The 26247-nt window shown below is 42.2% G+C and overlaps 3 protein-coding genes across 3 annotated transcripts; all 3 read left to right on the top strand.

The window, feature by feature from the left end:
* The first annotated feature begins 19 nt into the window (after positions 1 to 19).
* Positions 20 to 4054, top strand: LOC106564862 (uncharacterized). Its single transcript, XM_014131330.2, has 2 exons — positions 20 to 296; positions 2530 to 4054. The coding sequence occupies exon 2, from the start codon at positions 2538 to 2540 to the stop codon at positions 3330 to 3332; it is 795 nt and encodes a 264-aa protein (XP_013986805.2). The 5' UTR covers positions 20 to 296; positions 2530 to 2537; the 3' UTR covers positions 3333 to 4054.
* On the top strand, positions 3336 to 4681 carry tsep (TsetseEP). Its single transcript, NM_001141380.2, is given in 2 exon segments — positions 3336 to 4136; positions 4167 to 4681. Coding segments are annotated over 2 exon segments (621 nt in total). The 5' UTR covers positions 3336 to 3637; the 3' UTR covers positions 4289 to 4681.
* Positions 4682 to 7959: 3278 nt separating this feature from the next.
* Positions 7960 to 23576, top strand: LOC106564863 (protocadherin Fat 4). Its single transcript, XM_014131331.2, has 30 exons — positions 7960 to 8164; positions 9901 to 9966; positions 10271 to 10434; positions 10708 to 10752; positions 10885 to 10974; positions 11111 to 11200; positions 11690 to 11797; positions 11894 to 12007; positions 12116 to 12209; positions 13377 to 13489; positions 13700 to 13873; positions 14093 to 14221; positions 14487 to 14642; positions 14803 to 14983; positions 15277 to 15410; positions 15501 to 16448; positions 18581 to 18706; positions 19137 to 19382; positions 19658 to 19756; positions 19938 to 20110; positions 20312 to 20463; positions 20606 to 20913; positions 21063 to 21173; positions 21296 to 21487; positions 21585 to 21679; positions 21833 to 21994; positions 22325 to 22513; positions 22708 to 22785; positions 22960 to 22999; positions 23085 to 23576. Exons 1-30 carry the CDS (start codon positions 8086 to 8088, stop codon positions 23160 to 23162), a joined length of 4734 nt encoding a protein of 1577 aa, XP_013986806.1. The 5' UTR covers positions 7960 to 8085; the 3' UTR covers positions 23163 to 23576.
* The last annotated feature ends 2671 nt before the right edge of the window (positions 23577 to 26247 follow it).

Genomic DNA, 26247 nt, shown 5'->3' with positions numbered 1-26247 from the left:
CCAATCATCGTTGAAAGCTACGTGAGGTTGATAAAATGTAGTCTTACATAATGAATATTCAAAATATAGTATAGCCTTTGTAAACCTTTGACAAACTAAATAGAACATGAAAAGTATTTTTGTACAGTTTCAAAATCAGTCTTTAATGTTGACATGCAAAAAATGTGGTACTTTCGGTTTCATTTCCTAAATTCCAGCCTCCCAGCCCTACCAGGATAATACCCGTAAAACACTCACTAGGACACAGCATACGCACAGCAAGAAAGCAGAAAGAACAGATCTACTTCATAAATAAGGTACAGGGCAAGAATGTATGAGTGTGTGTGTGTGTGTGTGTGTGTGTGTGTGTGTGTGTGTGTGTCAGGGGCGAAAATCTGATATCAACTTTGGAGGGGACAATTACATGAAATTTTCTCAAGAGCAATTCCTGAGGGGGACACCAAAAGTAGTGCTGTAACACATAGCCTACATTGTAATATGGTAAATGTATATTGAGGAACCAAAGAAATAAGGTGTTTGCCGTACTCCTGTAGGTTATTTACAGTAGGAGATGGGCTTCTATCATCTTATCTTTTATCATTCTATTTGGGCTTCGATCTAAAAGGTAGCTAGCAAATGTGAAACGGATTAAAATGACAAGAGTTGACAGCTGTATGAGTTCACCATTTACACAACATATGCTGCAACCTTTTGTAATTTTAATAGTTTGTTTCATATTGGCTGGCTTCCAACAATAGCTGAATTTGCAAAGCTAGCGAGCACCAATTCCGTTTCAGTGGTGTTTGCTATAATCTTTGCTACCCGGGTTAAGTAAAGGTGAAATTAAATAAATAAATAAATGAATAAAAGTTCCCTTGCGTCAATTTAGCTTTTGTACCGAGACCATTAAATATATTTAAGACAATGGTAGAAGAGAGTGTAGTTCTGTTCAGTTTGGACTTCAGTTTATCGCTAACCTTATCACAGGGACTTTGAAGCACTAATTTACATCATCTGCATGCTGATCTTGGAATAAATTTACGATAGCAAAGATTCCATCTTTGACGAGGCCACATAAATGGAATAGGTACTAGCTAGCTTAATAGTTAATATTTGCGCGCTAGCTCTGCATATTCAGCTAGTGTGTGTGCGCGATTGACTGGATTAACCTCACGTCAGTTACGTTCATTGACTGCCTTTCAGACAGTAGACACGACCCCTCTGTTACCTTGCCAACTAAGGAACTGGAGGCAAGGGTGGGGGGGTCGCAATCTTTTGAAACTTAAAAACGCGCTATTAAGTGTCTATAATCAGCACAATTGCTTTCATTGCGTATTATTCATATTATTTAAATTACATAGTTATGTTTCAGTGATATATTGGGGGGGACAAATCATATTTTTCCCAGGATGGGGGGGGTCGTGTCCCCCCCGTCCCCCCCGGGATTTCCGCCCCTGGTGTGTGTGTGTGTGTGTGTGTGTGTGTGTGTGTGTGTGTGAGAGAGAGAGAGAGCGCACGGTGCGTGCTCGCTCGCGCGTGTGTGTGTGTGTTCATGGCAACATAGTAACGGCTACTAAAGGTTGTTTTCTCCATTTGGCATCGTATCTGTAACATCAAACATCTATTATTGTATAGTTTGTGAATTACAGTATCAGCCAGTACTAATAATAATCAAAACAATTGACAAAATATTTTTGAGTGTTTGAATATTGACAAGGTTCACAAGTTACTGACCTCAACTTCTTCAACTCAGATCATATAGTATGAAGTTTGAGAGCAGCATTACATGCAGAATGAGGTTAGAATATATTGAGCTTTGTGGCTCAGAGAATGAGGATGGTAGAGTGGTTAGGTTGTTATAGGTTGTGGCAGGATCAGGAAACAAAGGTATTTGGCTTCAGTCCACTCTACCCAGTAGGGCACAACGTTGTGGAACTCTCACATAGAAATACATACAAAAGTATAGGACACCCCTTCAAATTAGTCGATTCGCCTATTTCAGCCAAACCCGTTGCTGACAAGTGTATAAAATCGAGCACACCGCCATGCATTCTCCATAGACAAACATTGGCAGTAGAATGGCCTTACTGAAGAGCTCAGTGACGTCCAACGTGGCACCGTCATATGATGCCACCTTTCCAATAAGTCAGTTCGTCAACTTTCTGCCCTGCTAGAGCTGCCCCGGTCAACTGTAAGTGCAGTTATTGTGAAGTGGAAACTTCTAGGACCAAAAACAGCTCAGCTGAGAAGTGGTAGGCCACACAAGCTCACAGAACGGGACCGCCGAGTGCTGAAGCGCGTAAAAATCATCTGTCCTTGGTTGCAACACTCACTACCGAGTTCCAAACTGCATCTGGAAATAACATCAGCACAATAAGGGTGGGACCTATTCCATATCTAATACTCATGAAATTGGAATGACATGTTCGACGAGCAGGTGTCCACATACTTTTTGTCATGTAGTGTAGCTATATTGTGTATGACAGGCATGTCATGTAGTTGTAGGGTAAACATTTTGTTTTCCTCTCTCCTCTCCTCCAATCTCTTCAGGTGTAACGATGGCTAACATTAAAACGTTAAATGAAATTGGACACCTCAACTCGTCTGGCTTTGGTAGGCCTTGGCCCAGGCATGGGCTTTACCTGCTCTACTGGTTCTCCCATAACTACGTCATATTCGACAACAATGGTGACCTGCTGGCGCTGTTCAACCCCAAAAGGAAGGAGTTCGGCTTCCATCACTTCGATAACCGACTCGAGTGTGACGGTAACTGTTATCAACTGCTCCCCAACCAGAACTTTCCGTATTATGAGGTGGGCAACCTGAATACCCTAGGGGCAGGTGACCTGCCACCATACGTTAGGCACAACTACAAAAGACACCATGATGACAGCAATATGGACCGTATCATCATCAGTCTTCACCCTGGCATGGTGTTGGATAAAGTCTATGTGACCCAACACGAGGATGTGAGGACCTTTGATCGCCAGAACACCTATCGAATCAGTAGGGGTTTGGTCAGGCTCATCCGTAATCTGGAACTGGAAGAGCTGCTAAGGCAAGCTGGGTACACCAGATCCATTATGTTAGTCAAAGCAGTCAAGTGGCAAGAGACTCCAGCTCGAAGCCACACCAACGTTTGTCAACCAGCTGTCAGCCAACATGACTGGGTCAACATCAAGAGGGCCTCTGTTGTGAGTCCCAGGCCAACACCGTCAAGGGAGTCTGTGATTGACATGCCACGTGACTCAATGCCTCATGAGAGCAAAATACATCATGTGTCTGTCAGTATGCCCGAGGGCAGAGACTCCCATAAGCCTCAGCGGGAGAGGCGATGCTGTGTCATTCTGTAGACTGGGCCAAAGAGAGTCAAAAGGGTTCATCTTACAGGACGAATGGGGAAATAACTGTGGACATCATTTATTACAGTGCTCCTGTAAGTAGGTCTACAGTGCAACACTATTGTAATTACTCATTATTGTTACACTGTACCTACAGCAGTGACCATAACCCTAAGTCACTTTTTAAACAATTATTTAGAATAAAGTTATTTTTTTATTACAAATTATTTAACATACAATCACTTCTTAATATGTGTAGATTTCTTATAGATTATAATCAACCTCTATACTTCTAGAGAAAACTACAATACAGCCCAATGGCAGCCCAGTTACCAGGTTTGGAACAGAATACAGAACCTTTTCCAGGTTTGGAACAGAATACAGAACCTGTTCCAGGTTTGGAACAGAATACAGAAGCTGTTCCTGGTTTGGAACAGAATACAGAACCTGTTCCAGGTTTGGAACAGAATACAGAAGCTGTTCCTGGTTTGGAACAGAATACAGAACCTGTTCCAAGTTTGGAACAGAACACAGAACCTGTTCCTGGTTTGGAACAGAATACAGAACCTGTTCCAAGTATGGAACAGAACACAGAACCTGTTCCAGGTTTGGAACAGAATACAGAACCTGTTCCAGGTTTGGAACAGAATACAGAACCTGTTCCTGGTTTGGAACAGAATACAGAACCTGTTCCTGATTTGGAGCAGAATACAGAACCTGTTCCAAGTATGGAACAGAACACAGAACCTGTTCCTGGTTTGGAACAGAATACAGAACCTGTTCCAGGTTTGGAACAGAATACAGAACCTGTTCCAGGTTTGGAACAGAACACAGAACCTGTTCCTGGTTTGGAACAGAATACAGAACCTGTTCCTGGTTTGGAACAGAATACAGAACCTGTTCCTGGTTTGGAACAGAATACAGAACCTGTTCCTGGTTTGGAACAGAATAAGCTACATCGGATGTAAATGGAGCTATGCTTGCAAAGACTGACAGCCCAGGAGATTGGCATGATTGTCACATCCTGACCAGTGAAAGAGGTCATTTGCCATAGTAGTATGGTCAGGGCGTGGCAGGGGGGTTTGTTTTGTATATATTTTGGGTTTTCTGTTCCTATGTGGGTTTTTCTAGTATTCTATTTCAATGTTTTGTTTTCCATGTTTTGGCCGGGTATGGTTTCCAATCAGAGGCAGGTGTCTTTCGTTGTCTCTGATTGGAAGCCATACTTAGGCAGCCTGTTTTCGTTTGGGGTTTGTGGGTAGTTGTTTTCCGTTTTGTCTGAGTACCTTACAGAACTGTTGGCTGTCGTTTTGTGATTTTGTTTAAGTGTTCTCATAAAATAAAGTAAGAATGAGCACTCTACACGCTGCGCCTTGGTCCCCTTTCATCGACCGCTGTGACAATGATAGTGTGTTCCAACCAGGACTCCAGAAAATAAAGGAAAGCCGCACACTCTAAGAGCTCAGATGCAAAAATGTAATAACCAACGTTTCGACAGCGAAGCTGTCTTCATCAGGGACTCCAACCCGGGTCCGTAGACTGTCGGTCAAACACTCAAACAGTTGTGCTACGCCAATAGGTCCAAACCTCTTCTCGAAATCACTGTGATATAAAGGTATACATAGTTTGTTTACAAAGACTCAAATGACATCAAAAATATAAGTATGGTGTAATACAGCCTTACATTTTAGATTAAGCTTTTCGATAGGTGTATCCAAGTCAAATGATATACTCTTGTAAACGATTTGTTAATAGTTCAGTGAAATGTCCGCACAAACTTTTTTGTCACTTTGGGTTATCCTTGCATACATCATTTTTTCAAAGGCCTTAGTATGCCTATTAAAATATTATTTTATTTATGATTTATCTAAATCCTAAGGGGCCTGCCTTGTCGCCAATAAGAGTAGTGTCTATGAATTTCAGGGTGGTTACATTTCTTCAGCCCTATCCCTCAGAGTTTTACCAAAACAGTGGTGGGGTACCCACTTTGTTATTATTTGAACAGCAGATTGCCCTTTAATAATCGTAATTCTCTTTCACTAATGCAACTGTGCATAATTGATTTTCTGTAAAACCAAGGCCAATAGTTTATAATTTCCCACAGTGTTGTAAGAGCTCTGTTCTAATTGGTTAAACAGCTTCTTGTTTAGATTCAACTAAGGGCTCTATTCAATTCGTATTGCGGATGTTCAGCGTTACAGCGTGATAGAAATGTTAAGGCAAATTTCATTGGCGACTGCGCAGTCACGGTAAACGCTGCATATGTCGTCTCAATGGGAAATTACCTTTACATTTCTTTCTCGCAATCTGTAACGCTTTAGCGACACAGATTGAATAGAGCCCTACAGTAAATTGTTTCCGCTAAAAAGCAGAAAAAAGTACGACCATCTTTAACCACAAACCGATACCACACCTTATAGTTAAAACGTTTGTGAAAGTAGAAAGAGATGAGTAAAGTGGTTTTACAAGCGGGTAACTGGTATAAACTGTCAAAGTAGACTCATTATGAAGCATTCATTCAGAATGCGAATTTGTTATAAATCATAAGCCAACTGTTGATAAAAGGGAATAAGTCACCATTTATGCATTAGCGAACAAAGAAAGCATACATTAAATCAGCCCATCTATTTCCCACTCTTTATTCTCTATTCACTGTAAGATTGCACTGAGATTGACCAATCAGAATATCCTGTAGTTCATTGATTATGCCTGTGTTATAGTTCCCAGGTGTGGGATGCTATAGGCAGATATGTACATCTAGAACAGGATTCATGAAGAGAAAGACAGAATTAGCTTCTTTAACTTGGTTTCTGTTCCAATGCATTTATTAAAGTTTCTCATATTCAAAATGTATGTTTTATTCAAAATCATCTCATTACAATATTGTAGAAAATGACCTGTTTACATTCATTTAAATAGATTCACACATTTATTCTCATATCAAGTGAAATCCATTTTTCTCAAGCAGTAGTTTATAACTACTGTGTATCTTTGTGTGTGTCACACCAGCTGTGATTTAGGTCAAAGTTCACTGATTACAGTCAAAGATGGTCTATTTATAGACGGTTTACAGTATACACTTTGTTACAGTGTCATAAGGTGGTCAGTCTCGATTTCTCAAATCACATTGTTTCAAAATAACCTCATCTCTCACTCAGTTTTTATTGAATATATAGTTTAATGTCACCACAAACAGGACTAGAAACTTGTACAGTAACAGCCAACTGGCTATTTAATCTGAGGTGAGAGTATTAAAGCATAATTTCCCTGCAGCATACATATGTTTTAATTGAATTGAAATGCACTAGATATTTTCCGAGACAGACATACAGCTCAACCTCAACTCAAATCCTAGGTATGGGTCTGACCATTATCTCAATATCGGTAAACTTAGTGATAAGGCTGAGGTGTGTTTGACAGGCAGTGTACCAGTTACAGGAAGTTTTTATTGGAACACCATGTTACCATGGAGCTGCCAAGCTTAGGAGTCCATTTTGGATAAACTTTTATCCATATCAATTTATATGATTTTTGGCATTGATATGTTGGTGGCGGGAAGGCTGAAAGCACACTCACTGAACCTCTTTAGGATCCGCCCCTTTCTTTCAATTTTCGCCTAAATTGACATACCCAAATCTAACTGCCTGTAGCTCAGGTCCTGAAGCAAAGACATGCATATTCTTGGTACCATTTGAAAGGAAACACTTTGACATTTGTGGAAATGTGAAAGGAATGTAGGAGAATAACACAATAGATCTGGTAAAAGATAACACATAGGAAAAAAAACAACCGTTCTTTTGTATTTTATTTGTACCATCATCTTTGAAATGCGAGAGAAAGGCCATAATGTATTATTCCAGCCCAGGTGCAATTTAGATTTTGGCCACTAGATGGCAGCAGTGTATGTGAAAAGGTTTAGACTGATCCAATGAACCATTGCATTTCTGTTCAACATTTTGTATCAAGACTGCCCAAATGTGCCTAATTTGTTTATTAATTTATGTTCAAAATTGTGCACTCTCCTCAAACAATAGCATGGTATTCTCTCACTCTAATAGCTAAGCTTTCTGCCAATATCAGATGTGTCTATGTCCTGGGAAATGTTATTGTTACTTACAACCTCATGCTAATCGCATTAGCCTACATTAGCTCAACCGTCCTGTGGACGGGACACCGATCCCGAAGAAGTTTAAAACTATAAAGCACTCCCTTTCCTCTTACAAGGAAATGAAACAGACTTCATACTACAACGTAGCGCCCTACCGATGTAGGATCTTAATTTGATCACTCTTTTGTTGCTGATAATTATCCTGCACAGCAGGGAATGCAAACTTGAAGTGTATTTGGCTTCTAAAGTTTGTAATTTGGACATTGATTTCAGAATTTATTTGCCCTGACGAAAAATGTATCAACCCCTAAAAGAAATCCCTTAATTATAATCCACATCATAATTCAACTTTCCTGTTGCTGTAGGATTATTTTCCTGCCATAGCAAATTGGCTCAAATTAAGATCCTACATCTGTATGTGGCTGTTACAATGAATGCGCAACACATTTCATGGTGTTGTCAGTGCCCCTTGGACCTGTTTATATCCCTGTAGTCAGGCAGTAACACTTAATGGCAAGTCATAAATATATTGTAGGGCAAATAAAGTGTGGCCATTTCAATATTCCCTTTATTGAGGAAATCAGTCGGTCAAGCAGGTGCTGTGGACGGTACTTACTGTAGCAGGGGGTAGAAAAGTAGGGACAATCACCATCCAATATGGGGGCTATACGTTTTATGTGGATGTTACTCCTCTCAGGCTCTCTATGTGTTCATGTTGTCACGGGCATCCCCATCAGTGAGTAAAGTTTGTTTGTGGCTATATTTTGAAGATTGGTATGATATCAATACGGTACATGGTTTGGGGAATACTGTATACAGTAGATTAATAGAAAACGGTTAAGATCAATTAGAAATGTTAAATCGGTAATTGATTTGCCTTTGTATTTTGCTAAATGTATGTTCTTATATTATTTTACACATATAAGCTATTTATTATTTTATTATTATGTATTTTTGACACTTCATTTAGACGTTAGTAAACAGGAGGGGGAGACAGGCAAGTTGGAGTAACAGTAGGAAGGGTAAATGCGGGGAATGAACCGGTAGGGAGAGGCATATATGTGGCTGGATCCGAGAGCGATGCCATTAGACCATGACGCATAGATTTTTGTTGCCTAATTACAGTGGCAATTTTAGCATGTCAATCTTGGTAGGGCAGACCCCCCCCCAAAAAAATTGGGGGGGAGATGCATGCCAGCAAAGCCACTACACAACACTAAACAATTTTGTCCTCAAACTTTGTCATCAAAGTCTGGCATTCTCTGGATTTATGGTGCTTTCAAGACAACTGGGAACTCGGAAAAAAACAAGGTTGAATCATGACGTCAGTGATCTTCAGGTTGGATCTTTACAAAGAGGCCTGAGTTCCCGACATGGAATTCCGAATTGAATGACCGTTAAAAACGTATTTTTCCCAGTAGGAGCTCATTTTTTCCCAAGGTCCCAGTTGTCTTGAACTCACTGAAGTCTGAGATTTCCGAGTTTACAGTTGTTTTGAACATGGCAGAGGTCATGCTGGATTAACAGCATAGACAATGTTTTCAACCTTTTATGGCCCATGGTGTTGAATGTTTATCCTTTTAAGCTTGGAAAAGAGACCCTTAAACCCAGACTTGGACCACACACCCACCACTGAATAGCAGGCTAGTGATTGCTTTACAACGCTTGCAGTTCGCTACTGATTCCTTCCAAACCACTCATTGTTGAATTTGCGATTTCCAACTTGTTGTGTAATGTTTATGTCCAATGGCCAATGAGCACCAATACGTTTTATCTATAATTTCTCTCCATTATTTATCTTCATATGACAAGGGTTGAAAAGGATTTGCCAGTAGATTGTCAACGTGATTCATGATGATGACTGCTTGTCTAGTTTGCTAGCTAAGATTTTGAAAGTATGATGTTGACATGATCAGTCCCAACAAATCTACGGTAGATATAATGATTTTATCTGTGGCCAATGACCTTGAGACTTCTTGGATGGGCACTTCTAATGTAACTTTATGGCAGCACCCAAGGGGCTTGAATTTTTGAGTTCTCCCCGTAGATTTTGCAGGGATATAGTGTCCCCATGAGTGACAGAACACTGAGCCAATCACGGTGTAACTAGAGAACATTACCAACCCCTATGCTCCGTATTTTCTGCTGGCTGCCCCACCACCACAGAAAGCACTGAGCTAGGCTGAAACACCTGCATTAAGGAGCTGCCTTATTCAAAAAAAAGCAAAAAAGAGACCATGTTTGTATGCGGCTTTATTAACTCAATGATTTTTTTAAATATTTGTTTACATTGTTTGCAAACTGATGTGACACATTAATGTCAAAATAACATGCAAAACAGGCAATACAGGAGATATTGACACAACTCAAAAATAATTCACCAGAATTCTGATTAGAGATTGTAATTTGCCATTTCATGATGCTAAAGATCCACATAAACAATACCATGTTTGCCCTAATGTTTATTTCTAGGTACATCAGTGAACTGTGCTGAAGGGTCAGACCTAACACTGGGAACTGTGGATGAGGAATATGAGGGTAATCAATGCAGTCATTCATTGCAGTCATCCATGCCATATCCATTCAAGTATTATATTTGTTCATGAGTCACCAAACCAATTTGTCTTACTGGTATTTCTCTTAATAAACGATTACACAGGAAAAGAGAGATGCCTGGATGAGGGGAGAAAATTAGATTTATAGAACGGATTGTCTTTTTTGTAACAACCTTTGTTACAATATATTGACTGTAATGGGGGAAACATTCAACAACATTCAAAACAAATTGCTGGTACTATACATCACCAAAATGAATATTTGCCTCCCCCTGATGCTACAACAGGGGAAGTGGAAGTCCTCAACGAGATCCCCGTGGGTAATACCGTGAGGCTTGCGGCGGATGCCTTTCCAGAACACATCCATTTTCTTGAGTTAGTTTACACCCCTGGGAGTACAAATGCAACAGTCCGTACGAAGATGGCGCTGGACGCAGATCTGTTACCACAGGTGAGATGGTTCTGGTTGCTCTACAATGTCTAGCTCTGGTCCAGGGTGTTGGTGCGCGTGCCTCTGCTAAACTCCTACAGTAGAGGAATGCGCAGTAGCGCTCTGGATCAGAGCTATACAACGTCATTCATGGTCTAGTATGGTTCACTTTAGGTCTTAGCTTTTTTTTATTGACAAAATGGGTGAAGGCTAATTCCTGATGATCATGCTGCAAAGGGCTTTGAACTTTACAATTATCCCCCCCCTATCCCCCCCCCCCTCTCTCTCTTGTAGGTTGGCGGGCAACTTTGGTATTCTGTTGTGTGTGTGAATGGCGGGGTAAGTAAAATTGAAAGATTATAAACTACAATGGTTAGTATGTATGCTGTAACGGTATATGATGGATTGTAACAATATATTGTATTGTATGAGAAGTGCATTTTGTTGCCATAACAACTGTTATCACTTCAGCTAGAAAATAAACGAAAACTTATCCTCACCGACCTAAATGACAACGCTCCAATATTTGAGCAAAAGGTGTACATGAAAACGATATCTGAGGTAAGAGTACATCAGTCAACAGAAGACGAGTTGGCAAAAACATAATACTCCTGTCTTACACCTTGCAATACAATGGAGAGCATGAGCCCCTACGGGTTGTTTACGTGTTTAACCACCATGTGTTTTATCTCTCCAGATTCAGGCAGTGAATACTGAGGTGATCAGAGTGAAAGCAGTGGATGCCGATATCAGCATAAACAACAACAGAATTACATACCGCATATTGGTGAGTTACACATGGGCCTGTATTCACCAAGAGTCTCAGAGCAGAAGTGCTGATATAGGATCAGTTTAGTCTTTTAGATAATAATAAATAAGAAGGGAGACCTGATCCTAGATCAGCAGTCCTACTCTGAGACGCCTGATACACTTATAAAAAAGTATAGACCAGGACCTGAATGTAACAGCAGTGGTTCTATGACCACACTTGAGCTACATTACCTCCCTTAGCTTAGAGGGATGGACAGGAGATCCAGGTTCGAATCTTTTTGGTCACATAAGTTAGTCACAGCGACGTGATCAATATGTCACATTCACCAAAGTAAACAGCTAGTCTAAACTGTCCATAGAACTGTCTTACAAAAATATATACAGCTATGTAAGTCTATAATCTATAGCAGGTATTGGATAACCCAATGGAAATTATGACAATAGATTCATCTGATTCTTCCTCTGATACTGTTCCACAATGACTTGGTCTTCCACCTTATTTAAGGACCCAGCACCCGCTGAATTTGCGGTCCGCAACGATGGGGCTGTACTGCTGAAGAGACCTCTGAACTACAACATCGCCCAAAACTACAAATTCACAGTTGAGGCGCAGGTAGGTGATCTCACCATATCACACCCTACCCCATTGGTCCATAAATGGATATCCATGTTTATCTATTAATATTGCTTCTGGGATCCTTCTTTTTAGGATAATGGTGATCTCTTCGACACAGCAGACGTTCTTCTTGACATTACGGACTTTGATAATCTGAATCCCTATTTCAATCACAGCCTTTACCAGGCTACCATACAGGAAGACCAAGTGAGTGTCATCATACCCATCAGACTACAAAATGTCATATGTCTCCTTAATAAAGCTACTGTGTTGCTATGGCTGTGATGTCTATTTAATACATCATCTCCTCTTTAGACAGGGCCTTTCCTCACCATCCAGCCAGAGGGCATAAAAGCACAAGATGGAGACACTGGCATTAATGTTACTATAGTCTACAGCATCAGTTCAGGTAATCTACTTAGGCTTGGACTACAACTCCCATCAGTCTTAAGAAAACAAATTGATATGAAACAAGTACACTATATATACAAAAGTATGTGGACACCCCTTCAAATTAGTCGAATCGCCTATTTCAGCCATACCCGTCGCTGAGAGGTGTATAAACTCAAGCACACCACCATGCAATCTCCATAGACAAACATTGCCAGTAGAATGGCCTTACTGAAGAGCTCAGTGACTTACAACATGGCACCCTCATAGGATGCCACCTTTCCAACAAGACAGTTTGTCCAGTTTCTGCCCTGCTACTGTAGAGCTGCCCCGGTCAACTGTAAGTGCTGTTATTGTGAAGTGGAAACATCTAGGAGCAACAACGGCTCAGGCGCAAAGTGGTAGGCCACACAAGCTCACAGAACGGGATTGCCGAGTAATTCATTCTCTGGAATGAATTACACTTCACCATTGGGCAGTCCGGCGGACAAATCTGGGTTTGGCGGATGCCAGGACAACGCTACCTGCCTCAATGCATAGTGCCAACTGTAAAGTTTGGTGGAGAAGAAATAATGGTCTGAGGCGGTCTTTCATGGTTTGGGCTAGGCCCGTTAGTTCCAGTGAAGGGAAATCTTAACGCTACAGCATACAATTACATTTTAGACGATTCTGTGCTTCCAACTTTGTGGCAACAATTTGGGGAAGGCCCTTTCCTGTTTCAGCATGACAATGCTCCCGTGCACAAAGTGAGGTCCATACATAAATGGTTTGTCGATATCGGTGTGGAAGAACTTGACTGGTCTGCACAGAGCCCTGACTTCAACTCCATTGAACACTTTTGGGTTGAATTGAAAACGCAGACTGCGAGCCAGGCCCAACCTCACTAATGCTCTTGTGGCTGAATGGAAGCATGTCCCCGCAGCAATGTTCCAACATCTAGTGGAAAGCCTTCCCAGAAGAGTGGAGGAGGTTATAGCAGCAAAGGGGGGACCAACTCCATATTAATGCCCATGATTTTGTAGTGAGATGTTCGACGAGCAAGTGTCCACATACATTTGGTCACAGAGTGTATCTTTGCATATGGAAAGCATCAGAATATCATATTTGCATGAAAATGCATGTATGAGGAAATTTTTTGGGTTCTGTTCACATTGTGGTGGAATGTTGTTGTGTGACTTTACCTCAGTATCGCCAAGCAAGTATCTCAGTAACTTCAACATCGACACAAACAGTGGAGTCATCTCTGTGGTGACTGGGCTGGACAGAGAGGAGATACCCACAGTCACTGTCAATATCAAGGTATTGGGAATTGTAGCTATAGCATTCTAGCGTTTTACGACTACTCTAAGTAAAACCGTACTTCTCTCAGTTCATCGTCACTGTAGATTTATTCACAATCATAAGTGCATTAAGACAGTTAACATGGTATGGGCATTAGGAGGGCTGGTGACCATTGTATACATCCCAAGTTGCAGATGTCAAATATCAACATCTATCACTTCCTTCCAGGCATCTCAGCAGGATGACAGCCTAAAGACCGCTGACGCTTTGGTGTCTGTTACAATCGAGGACGTTAATGACAACGCTCCAGAGTTTGACAAAGCCAGCTACTCTGTCGCAATATTGGAGAACTCTCAAAAAGACACAGTTGTTTTCAGAGTCACAATCACTGACCTGGACAAGGTAGGTACAGTGGCTTAGAGGTTCATTACACATAAAAAAAATGGGTGATGGATTTACAAAAAAAGAGATGCGATGTCAATAAGTGCATATATCAAAACAGTTTACACGTTTGTATCTTGAGTTGTGTCTGTTTCTACATGAGCCAAATCATTTGTCACGCTAAAACTTCATTTTTTTCCCCTCCCAATTGGACATGAAACCATTTTGTCTTTGTCTCAGGGTGGATTTGTGGGAACGTTACAGATCCTTCCGGAGTCTGTACCTTTCTCTATACTCTTGGATGGAACTGTCATAGTGAAGAGTTCAGCTGACCTGGACAGGGAGACTGTTGGAAACTTCATCTTTCAGGTCAGACCCTCTGAAACATAACAGTACTCAGACCTACAACTTTTATCCATTTAGCAGCAGACAATCACACTAACTAATAAATCAGCAACGAACCTGTAAATATGTCTAAAAAGGTGCAAACTCCAGGTCTAATGGCACTTGGCAGTGTCCTGTACCATCTAATAAAACATGTCTTATCAAGAAGTCTGTCACAATGGGGAGTGCAGACGTCAGTTGATATGCTGTTTAACACCTTCCCATATCTTCCCTTACATCCAATATGAAGATTGAAGCACGGGAAAATGACCCACCTAACCACGTTGTGTTGGCTGATGTGAACGTCACCCTCCTGGATGAGAATGACAACAGTCCTCAATTTAAGAGCTCCATGTACGAGGGCAAGGTCTTCAAGAACCAAACAGTGGGGATGTTGGTTACCCAGGTGAGATGGTTTCTAACCTTGAACCTCAATTCGTCACTGTGTTTGTTAAAGAGTTTTGTCAGAGCCATTTACAATGTGGGAAACATATGATAGCCATAGTAACACGATTGTAAAAAGAAAACAATGGTATTGCTTTGTCACCACACCATGCGATTGGTAGGTTGAAGCAGCAGACCTGGATGCTGGTGCTAATGGACAGGTGAAGTACTCAATAGAGTTTGGGAACCTGGAAGGATATTTCTCCATCGATGAAAATACAGGCGAGATAAAGCTGGAAAAAAACATTCCTCTGGAGGAGAACAAGGTCCTTCAGTTCCCTCTCTATGTGGCAGCAAGAGACGGTGAGTCTAGGTACACTCTCTGTATAGAGAACTTGAAGGTAGTGTCATGTAAACAATTTTGTGGAGCGCATTGTAGTGCGGAATTAATCTGAACGTAAAGTTAAGATATGTGAAAGAACTCAAGCAATCATACCATAGTCTAGTAACCATAGTATATATACACTGTAGACTAAAATAATATGAGAGGAATAGTGTATATCTACAGGAGGCTAGTCAGTCAACAGCTGGAGGTTTGGTTATGGGTTCCCAAAGAAATTGTAACCCAAAGTGACTGTTCTCCTCCTGTCCTGTAGGTGGCATAATATCTCGTTCCTCCTCGGTGCTAGTGAAGATCCAGGCACCTGGAGATTCCAAACCCCAGTTCCTCTTGAACACTTACCATGGGAGGATAGAGGAAGAGATGGATCCAGGGACGATGATTGTCAAGGTGAACTTCCCCAGAACCGCTAAATTCTACTTCATCTGAAAAAAAAACAACCAGATTGATCCTATAACATTTTTGTCACCCCATATACAGGTGACATTCATAGCAGTAACAACAGTAGCTCCCGTGACACTTCAGGTCCTGACAGACGCCAACCAGTTCGCCATTGACTCCAAAGGCGTTTTCACCTCTAAGGTCAAACTGGACTATGAGACCCAAAAGAACTACTCAGTCCAGATCTCAATCTCGGATGGCACCAGTAGCGATGAGGCAACCGTTGTGGTGGAAGTGATAGACATCAATGACAACAGCCCTGTGTTTGGCGCCAGCTCTGTGACACAACTGGTCCCGGAGGATACGGAGGTAGGGGCCAACCTCACTGCCATTACAGCCACGGACGCGGACGACGGCTTCAACAGGGAGCTCCGCTACGCCCTCCGTGGAGGTGAGGGGAAGTTCGCTATCGATCCCAAAATAGGGATGGTGTCCCTGGCTGGGGTGCTGGACAGAGAGACCAAAGCAGAGTTCAGCCTGGAGGTGGTGGCTCAGGACCAAGGTCGTCCAGCTCTCTCCGCAACCGCCACCCTGCTCATTCAAGTATCTGATATCAACGACAATGTTCCAAGTTTCTCCAAGACGGAATATGAGGTTGAGGTCTTAGAAACAGAGTCTGTGGGAACGACACTGGTCACCCTAGAAGCAGTGGATCTTGACGAAGGCACAAATGGTACAGTGACCTATAGTATATTTCAGCAAGACCCTCCCTCGACCGTGGCGTTCTTCCAGTTGGACTCTTCCACTGGGGAACTGCGGCTGGCTCAGGCCTTGGACTATGGAGCAGTGAAGGTGTACAACCTAATGGTACAGGCTGCAGATGGGGGGACCCCGTCCCTCGTTGGGAATGGATCAGTGGTGGTGTGGGTGAAAGATGTGAACAACAACCCGCCTCAGTTCAGTGCAGAGCGCTACGATGTCGCCGTCTCTGAGAACCTGGCCAGTGGAGCGGCTATCGTGACCCTGGAGGTCACCGACGAGGATGAGGTCAGAGAAATGAGACTGTCATTATCATCATGAGATCGATTATATTTTGTTATGATATAAACAATATCTATAACATTACCATCTACATTGAGATCAGTGATATATCTACACGATATGAAAAATATTGACTACTGTATATCGATTACGGTATAACAATGACGATATATCAACTACTATATATATATATATATATCAAAGCAAATATATACAGTACCAGTCAACATTTTGGACACCTTCTCATTCAAGGGTTTTTCTTTATTTTTACTATTTTCTGCATTGCATAATAATAGTGAAGACATCAAAACAATGAAATGACATGTATGGAATCATGTAGGAACAAAAAAGTGTTAATCAGATCAAAATATATTTTATATTTCAGATTCTTTAAAGTAGCCACCCTTTGCCTTGATGACAGCTTTGCACATTCTTGGCATTCTCTCAACCAGCTTCATCTGGAATGCTTTTCCAACAGTCTTGAAGGAGTTCCCACATGTGCTGAGCACTTGTTGGCTGCTTTTCCTTCAATCTGCGGTCCAACTCATCCCAAGCCATCTCATGAAGCAGGCAGGTAGCCTAGTGGTTAGAGCGTTGGACTAGTAACCACAAGGTTGCAAGATCAAATCCCCGAGCTGACAAGGTAAAAGTCTGTCGTTCTGCCCCTGAACAAGGCAGTTAACCCACTGTTCCTAGGCCGTCATTGTAAACAATAATTTTTTCTTAACTGACTTGCCTAGTTAAATAAAGGTTACATTTTAAAAAATTGGGTTGAGGTCAGGTGATTGTGGAGGCCAGGTTATCTGATGAGGCACTCCATCATTCTCCTTCTTGGTCAAATAGCCCTTATACAGCCTGGAGGTGTGTTGGGTCATTGTCCTGTTGAAAAACAAATAATCCCACTAAGCACAAACCAGATGGGATGGCGTATCGCTACAGAATGCTGTAGCAATATGCTGGTTAAGTGTGTCTTGAATTCTAAATAAATCACAGACACTGTCAGCAGGAACCACCCCCACACCATCACACCTCCTCCTCCATGCTCCACAGTGAGATCCACACATGCAGAGCTCATCCGTTCGCCTCCGCTGCATCTCACAAAGACACGGTGGTTGGAACCAAAAATCTCAAATTTGGACTCATCAGATCAAATGACAGATTTCCACCGGTCTAATGTCCATTGCTCGTGTTTCTTGGACCATTGGTGTCCTTTAGTAGTGGTTTCTTTGCAGCAATTCGACCATGAAGGCCTGATACACGCAGTCTCCTCTGAGCAGTTGATGTTGAGATGTGTCTGTTACTTGAACTCTGTGAAGCATTTATTTGGGCTGCAATCTGAGGTGCAGCTAACTCTAATGAATTTATCCTCTGCAGCGGAGGTAACTCTGGGTCTTCCTTTCCTGTGGCAGTCCTCATGAGAGCCAGTTTCATCATAGCGCTTGATGGTTTTTGAGACTGCACTTGAAGAAACTTTCAAAGTTATTGAAATTTTCCAGATTGACTGACCATGTCTTAAAGTGACTATTTTTTTAAGTAATGATGGACTGTTGTTTCTCTTTGCTTAATTGAGCTGTTCTTGCCATAATATGGACCTGGTCTTATACCAAATATGGCCATCTTCTGTATACCACCCCTACATTGTCACAACACAACTGATTGTCTCAAACGCATTAGGAAGGAAATAAATTCCACAAATTAACAAGGCACACCTGTTAATTGAAATGCATTCCAGGTGGCTACGTCATGAAGCTGGTTGACAGAATGCCAAGAGTGTGCAAAGCTGGCCTCAAGGCAAAGGGTGGCTACTTTGAAGAATCTCAAATATATTTAGATTTGTTTAAAAATGTTTTGCTTACTACATGATTCCATGTGTTATTTCATAGTTTTGATGTCTACATTATTAATCTACAATGTAGAAAATAGTAAAAAATACCCCAAAACCCTGGAATGAGTAGGTGTGTCCAAACTTTTGACTGGTACTGTATATCGATGACAATACATAATGGCGAGATATAATGGTGTATTTCATGACGATATCAACAATCTGAAGATATGTCAATACATCCATCCCACTAATACATTTATGACTAATGTTGGAATGATAAACTGACACCATGATCTCTGTGTTTTCCTTTTAGGGTGGATTCTCGAATGGTCACTTCATATTTACCAGTGATACCTTCAACATAAACAAACAAGGTGTTGTGTCCCTGAAGAATGACATCACCTTGGACAGAGAGACAGAAGATAACTATGTTTTACAGGTATACTACGTCATGTCAATCTACATGTGCTGCATTTCTCAGAAGGTCTACACCCAAATATAAGCCCCAATAACAGTTAGGTATACTTCCATAAATGTAATCTATGTAGAGGGGGGAAACTTTTCCATATCTTAACGATGGGCAAGGACGCAACTGGAGGACAATCTATCTCTTCCTATCACCCGGACCTCAACCCCACCCAGACACCAAAGTGAACATTGTGTTTGCTCATGTTGTTAAGTCATATCGGTGATAAAAATGTACGACGTGGATAGGCAAATGCAGGCTGATAATTTGACTTAAGATGCTCAGCGAGTCCATGACGGTCAACAATGTTACACGTTGGGAGTCAACAGTTTCAAGGAAGTTACATGTTAAGGGCTGTCAACTACGTCACCTGTTAAGATCTTAACCCTCTCACTGTGTTCAGGTGGTGGCGGTGGACAAAGGTGGCCTGAACGCCACAGCCCAGCTCAACATCACCGTTTTGGACTACAATGACAACACACCCCAGTTCCCTACTCTTCCAGACCCCATCCCTTTCCCTGAGGGGGAGTACTCTGACAAGTCTCCAGGAGAGGTGTACCATATCCTGGCCACAGACTCAGATCTCGGCTCCAACGGAGAAGTCACCATCACCATCTCCTCATCTGCCACGCTATTTCGCTTCAGAGAGGTGAGTCCAAACAAATAATGAAGCTTCCGGTGAACCTTCTTTACATAATGCATTTTGTTAGATGAGAATTTGGATCAAGTACCAGGTTCGTTTACTGAGGTGTCAATAATTTTGATTAAGAAATGACCAAACACTACAAACAAAAAAAGCAGACGCTTTTGATGACCTCATCATTGGCAAACCATGTTTCTTCTCAGGACATTTCATCTCAGTATACACGCTTAATCATGAGCAATGTTGTTAGGGTAACACTGTGTATTTACACTGTGCTGAAGGATGGGATGCTACTGGTTGTGGGTCCTCTGGATCGGGAGACCAAGGACATCTATGAGCTGGTCATTGTGGCCACGGACAAGGGGACACCACAGAGACAGGTACTATATACAAAACACAGTGGCCTAATTTATAGGGACCCTTCACCCTGAAATCAGTACGACATTACCATAGCAGTACCATATCATAACACTATAAACCACAACACACAATATCAAAGTTCTGTGCAGCCTACCTTCTTACACAAAGTTGGTTTCAACGATTCCAACCCCGCTTCACCAGAACATGACCAGCATCAGAGTGAGCGTGACAGATGTTAATGACAACACGCCGGTGTTCAGTGCCAGTACGTACACTAAGAGCATCCTGGTGAAGGACGCCAAGGTGGGGGACGCGCTGTTGACCCTCTTTGCCACAGACAAGGACATGGGCCTGAACGCTCTCGTCACCTACAGGTTAGCCGTGCACTGCTGTCCAACTCACACACACCTCTTTTGAACTTTCTACTCCCAGTCGTAGAGCCGATACTGTAGAGATGAGTTTCAAGTCCAAATTAAGGAATAAAATAGGCCTAAATGGATCCTTAACGATATTGAAGAAATGTGTCTGTATTTACACCGAGTTATGCGCCAAATGCTCCTCCTCTGGCTATCTAGTTTCTCCTCAGGCGCCTCCCCTCGCTTGGCCCTGAATGGTAGCACAGGAGAGGTGACCGTGGCCTCTGACCTTTCTGATGTCACGGAGGACACACTGCTTGAACTCACTGCAATGGCAAAGGACAGCGGGCTGCCTCCTCTGAACTCCACAGGTCAGGGATCGAGCATAGCAAGTGGACTTGTGTTTGTCTCTGTGTTTTTGTAACGTTGAGTTAGAGTGTATTATTTCGTATGTTAGTCTGAATAATGATGGATACTAAATCTGTGTGTGTTTTCTGTCTTTTCCCCTCACAGCCAATGTCCAGGTCTTCCTGATGACTGTCAGCCTTGGAGTGGACGTGGCCTTTGAGAGCTCCTCCTACAACTTCAGCGTTCCGGAGAACGAACCAAAGGGGAGACCCGTGGGGACAGTGAAGGCATCCCCAGGGAGCCCCGTGTTTGTGGTCACTTACCTCCTGACCACGCACACAGACCTGTTCTCCGTCGATGCCCTGGGAGCCCTCACCACCAAAGAGCCACTGGACAAAGAGACTGAGGAGTGGTACATCCTGGAGGTGGAGGCAGTAGACTCCAGGACTCCCCCTACTTCTGCCGTCGCAATGGTATGACCCATCCTGGTACCTGGCGACCAGAATTAGAGGAAGTTCTAGAGGTGTTGCTTAGCTGAAAAGATCTCATCATATGGGGGAACAGATTTCGAATCACAAGTAGTCTTTCGTCCCTCACTCTCTTCCCTCACTCTTCCTCTCAGGTCAGGGTGCAGGTGGAAGATGTGAACGAGGCCCCAGAGTTCAAGGAAAAGACTTATGAAGCCAAGATCTTCAGCATTGCCCCATACAAATACCCTGTGGTCCAAGTTCTGGTAAGGGATGCAAAAGTGAACAGCGGGAAACCCCTACATCCCTGGTGCCATGTCAAAGTTGACATACGTTTTCTCATCCAGCTCCTCCATCCTACCCCCCCACTCTTTGCCCCTCTCCCCAGGCCACAGACCCAGACAGTGGTGACAGCGGTCGTCTGGACTACAGTCTGACGGAGTCCAGCTCGTCTTTCGACGTGGACCGTTCCACGGGCCAGGTGTACGTGGTGTCAGCGGTGGGATTAGAAGGAAAGACAACCGCCGTCCTGGTGAAGGCCACAGATCCTAAAGGACTCCATGCTACAACCAGGGTGGAGGTGAGTGGTGACAACAGTGTACAGTACATATGGTAACACACATGACTTAACTCACTTGCAACAGTAGTTACAGTATGCCGCTCTATTCTGCCCCCAGGTGGACGTGCAGGGAAGTGCCAGTAATGATGTCGTAGTCATCTCCCTCAACCAGGCCACCAATGTTGTGGAGAAGAAGGTCCCTGAGATGGAAGAGTAAGATATTAGAACTGATCATATTTTTGTACCACACAATATGGACCACACAAAAGTGTGGGGCTGTTAGACGGGGTCCTTTTGCCCACTTTCAATACTCTATTGCTCTTGCTCCGTCTTTCTCATATGTCTCTCGTTCTCTGTGTCTCTTAGGTCTTTAGGGCGAGTTCTGGGCTGGACCGTGAAGGTCATAGAGATTTCCAGCACCAACAGAGAAGCTGTTGCATCCCGGGAATCTGGGGGCGCCGCCAAGACGTACGTCAGCTTCATTGCCGTGGACGGCGGGGAAGTCATCCCTGCCGAAGACGTCAAAAAGTAAGACCAATGTGTTGTCGAAAATCACTTCATCCACAACAAAGCAGCCCATCCTATAATGAGAAAATCAAAGCCATTGTTGATTAAAGTTTAACTTTGAGGGTGGTGTGTCTGGGGTTGGTCTCATTAAGGGAATTTTTTTGAACATTCTTTAGTAGTTGACATAGACATACAGTGACTGGACGCAACATTGCCTCCACAATGTTCTATTCGGCACGATGAACATCCATGTCTGTTCTACACGATACAAATCTGTCTGAAAAATCTGTAATGTGACGTTGCATTCTCGAGAATAAGCCCCTAATGGCCGTTCTCTGATGCCGCCCACAGCAAGCTGCAGAGCGAGGCGGGCACGGTGAAGGCGGAGCTAGAGAAGGTGTTTGGGGCGGGGCTGGAGCATGTGGTGGAGGAGGAGTCAGCCGACCCCGCCTCTGACCAGGTCATAGTAATTGTCCTGGGGGTCCTGTTCGGCCTGAGCCTGCTGGGATTGGTGGCGATGGTGACGTTCACTGTTATCAAGTGAGTAGCTTATTCATGTTTGCTTAGTGTTTGTTATTAACATTAAGTTAAGATTAGCAAGAAATTACTTATGATAATTAATCTAGCCCTTGCCACTAGCCATATTTGCAATTATGACCCCCTTATCCCTAAAATGACTACGATACAAATTATTCTAGGCTAACCACCGTTTCAACATCTCCATTTCTTTTCAGGTTCAGAAGGATGAAAGAACCCATAGAGGACTCCTGTAGGGAAAGCTTTGACATTGATAGGCGAAATGAATCTTACACGTAAAGTACTGTTGTTTGAATATGCAATACATATGACGTCTTAACTTTAGATTCATTTGTGACTGATTAAATGATGGGATGCAATTGAACGAGTAATATTTCAAATCAAAACTTTCTCATTTTTAGACAGCTACTATGCGAGTTCTTTCTCATCCGCCTTTTCTTCTGCTTTAGAAATAAAGATATGAAGGCATCCGCAACAGGCTCAGAACAGGTAAGAAGCCAGGCCAAACACAGGCCGTTCAAATATGCAGTGCGATTGTTGGTTAAGGGCGATGATCCATGCTGTTGTTTTTTAGGGGCCAAGGCCATGGAGAAAGAGTAAGACTTCACAGGAGGCAGTCCCAGATGGTGACAGCGACAACTCCTCTCTTTAAGTCCCACTGACAACTAAACACAAACAAGCCCACACAATGAATGTGTACCAGAGCAGTGAGACAGATGGAGCAACACTGCAATCAAGGAATGATTAGTTTACTCTGACTTATTGGTTGGCTATTGCACTAATGCTTTGACCGTCAATTGCTGGCTACAGTCTATGCTGCGCCCATATTAGGAGCATTTCTCTGTAAAACAAACAAAGTCCTTTGGCCAATAAATGTAAGAAAAAAGGCACTGATATGAATATGAACATTTTAGCACTAAGAATAGCACTTACTATTAATTATTTTATATGCTAATATATTGTTTGAGTGCTAATGGCTGTATATATTTCCTCTGTCACCAAACATACCTGAACCAACTTTTCACTGCATTTAGGTTTAACTAATAAAAAAGACATACCCTGGATAGAAAGTGTCTTATTATTTTTACTAACATTTTTCTATGCTAATGCTTAGACTCAAACCTTTGAAAATGGCTCGACCTTGAGACAACAGACTCATGTTCATTATGCACCAAACGGAAGAAAACAGATTGAAACGGGACTACCTGGACTTGTCCAATAAGACTCATTTTAGTTTTTTGTTGGATGCTCTAATGAACACTACCCAGATGTCAGCAAAAGGATCAGGATGATTAATGGATCAATATATTATTTTGGAGCCCCCAAATCTGTGCTATTGTACCATTACTATTGTAGGATCTGATGGATGGTGGGGTGTTTCCAAATACTTGTCCTGAAGACAAGGGCGTAACTTTTTGTTGGATATTGGAGGGGGTCAGGGTCAACACCCATCTAGGGGCGGTCCGGGGGCACGCCCCCCCGAAGGATTGTTTTAAAAAATAGCTGTGAAATGATTGTTTCTGGTGAATATATAAGGGAAAATACATAAACAACTGCCCTGATAATTTGTTCAATATACCCCAATCACAACTGACACACCAATATTTTTCTATATTACTTTAAACTGCCTTCTTACTCTTAACCTCTAGGGTATGTGGGACGAAATCGTCCCACCTAGTCAACAGCCAGTGGAATCGAGTGGCGCGATATTCAAATACCTTAGAAATGCTATTACTTCAATTTCTCAAACATATGACTATTTTACACCATTTTAAAGACAAGACTCTCGTTAATCTAACCACATTGTCCGATTTCAGGCTTTACAACGAAAGCAAAACATTAGATTATGTCAGGTGAGTACCCAGCCAGAAATAATCACACACCCATTTTTCAAGCTAGCATATAATGTCACAAAAACCAAAACCACAGCTAAATGCAGCACTAACCTTTGATGATCTTCATCAGATGACACTCCTAGGACATTATGTTATACAATACATGCATGTTTTGTTCAATCAAGTTCATATTTATATCAAAAAACAGCTTTTTACATTAGCATGTGACGTTCAGAACTAGCAAACATACCAAAAACTTCCGGTGAATTCACTAAATTACTCACGATAAACGTTCAAAAAAACATACATTATTTTAAGAATTATAGGTACAGAACTCCTTTATGCAATCGTGGTGTCAGATTTTAAAATAGCTTTTCGGCAAAAGCACATTTTGCAATATTCTGAGTAGATAGCTCGCCATCACGGGCTAGCTAATTTGACACCCACCAAGTTTGGCACTCACCAAACTCAGATTTACTATAAGAAAAATTGGATTACCTTTGCTGTTCTTCGTCAGAATGCACTCCCAGGACTTCTACTTCATCCACAAATGTTGTTTTGGTTCCAAATAATCCATAGTTATGTTCAAATATCCTCTGTTTTGTTCTTGCGTTCAAGACACTATCCGAACGGTGACACGCGGACACGTATCGTGACAAAAAAAATTAAAATATTCCATTACCGTACTTCGAAGCATGTTAAACGCTGTTTAAAATACATTTTTATGCGATTTTTCTCGTAAAATAGCGATAATATTCCGACCGGGAGACGTCCTTTTCGTTCAAAGACTGAAAATGTAAAATGGCCTCTTCACGTGCACGCGCACACCCGTCTCATTGTTCTCAGATCGACCACTATCCAAATGCGCTACTGTTTTTCAGGCAGGGGCTGCAGTCATCATTCAACGTTCTGGCGCCTTCTGAGAGCCTATGGGAGCCTTAGAAAGTGTCACGTTACAGCAGAGATCCTCTGTTTTCGATAAAGAGAGTATAGAAGGCCAAGAAATGGTCAGAGAGGGCACTTCCTGTACAGAATCTTCTCAGGTTTTGGCCTGCCATATGAGTTCTGTTATACTCACAGACACCATTCAAACAGTTTTAGAAACTTTAAGGTGTTTTCTATCCAAATCAAACAATTATATGCATATTGTAGTTTCTGGGCAGTAGTAATAACCAGATTAAATCGGGTACGTTTTTTATCCGGATGTGAAAATACTGCCCTCTACCCTAGAGAGGTTAACAGTAAGTCACCACCACACCATTACATTTAAATGTCAAATATATTCTATTTGTGTACCCTTCACCACGCTTGGCTAATACTTGAATAACTTGAATAATTTCTAATACCCAGTGCTTAACTTGGACTGAAATAGGTGCCGGTACTCATTTTTTTAAGCTAATATTCTATAAGAGGAATAGGAGCTCAAGCTGTGTGAGGTGCCGGTACTCCGCTCCGGTGAGATCCTGCCCAAGTCAAGCACTACTTACACCCAATTAATTTACAAGGAGTCGAGGCAATCTGTCCAGAATGTTCTTACTTGGTTACACAACCTGAAATGCTCACCCAATGACCTGTTTGTCCTCTCCCTGCCTTACCATGAATGGTGCTCTTGCTCTCTCTCTATTGGCCATCTTTGAACCCTGCACTTTTTTCCTCTTTGGCATTGGCACATCCATTAAGGGCACTGGCTACTTGCTACTTGTTCACATGGACTCACTGAATGCTGCTCATCTGAAACTGTAGTAGAGAAGGGGAGGAGCCTGATATTGTGCTAGCTAACGTTATAACAATTACACAACATCTCATCACCAATAATTCACTAGTTCCACAACAATATAAGAATACATTTATGAAATGTTAATTTGTTTTTACTCATTTTAAAATTTCTAAACATGTATACAT

Source organism: Salmo salar, chromosome ssa12 (assembly GCF_905237065.1).
Source record: "Salmo salar chromosome ssa12, Ssal_v3.1, whole genome shotgun sequence".
Lineage (NCBI taxonomy): Eukaryota > Metazoa > Chordata > Actinopteri > Salmoniformes > Salmonidae > Salmo > Salmo salar.
Note: the sequence above shows the minus strand (reverse complement) of the source record. Positions and strands in the feature narration are given on the sequence as shown.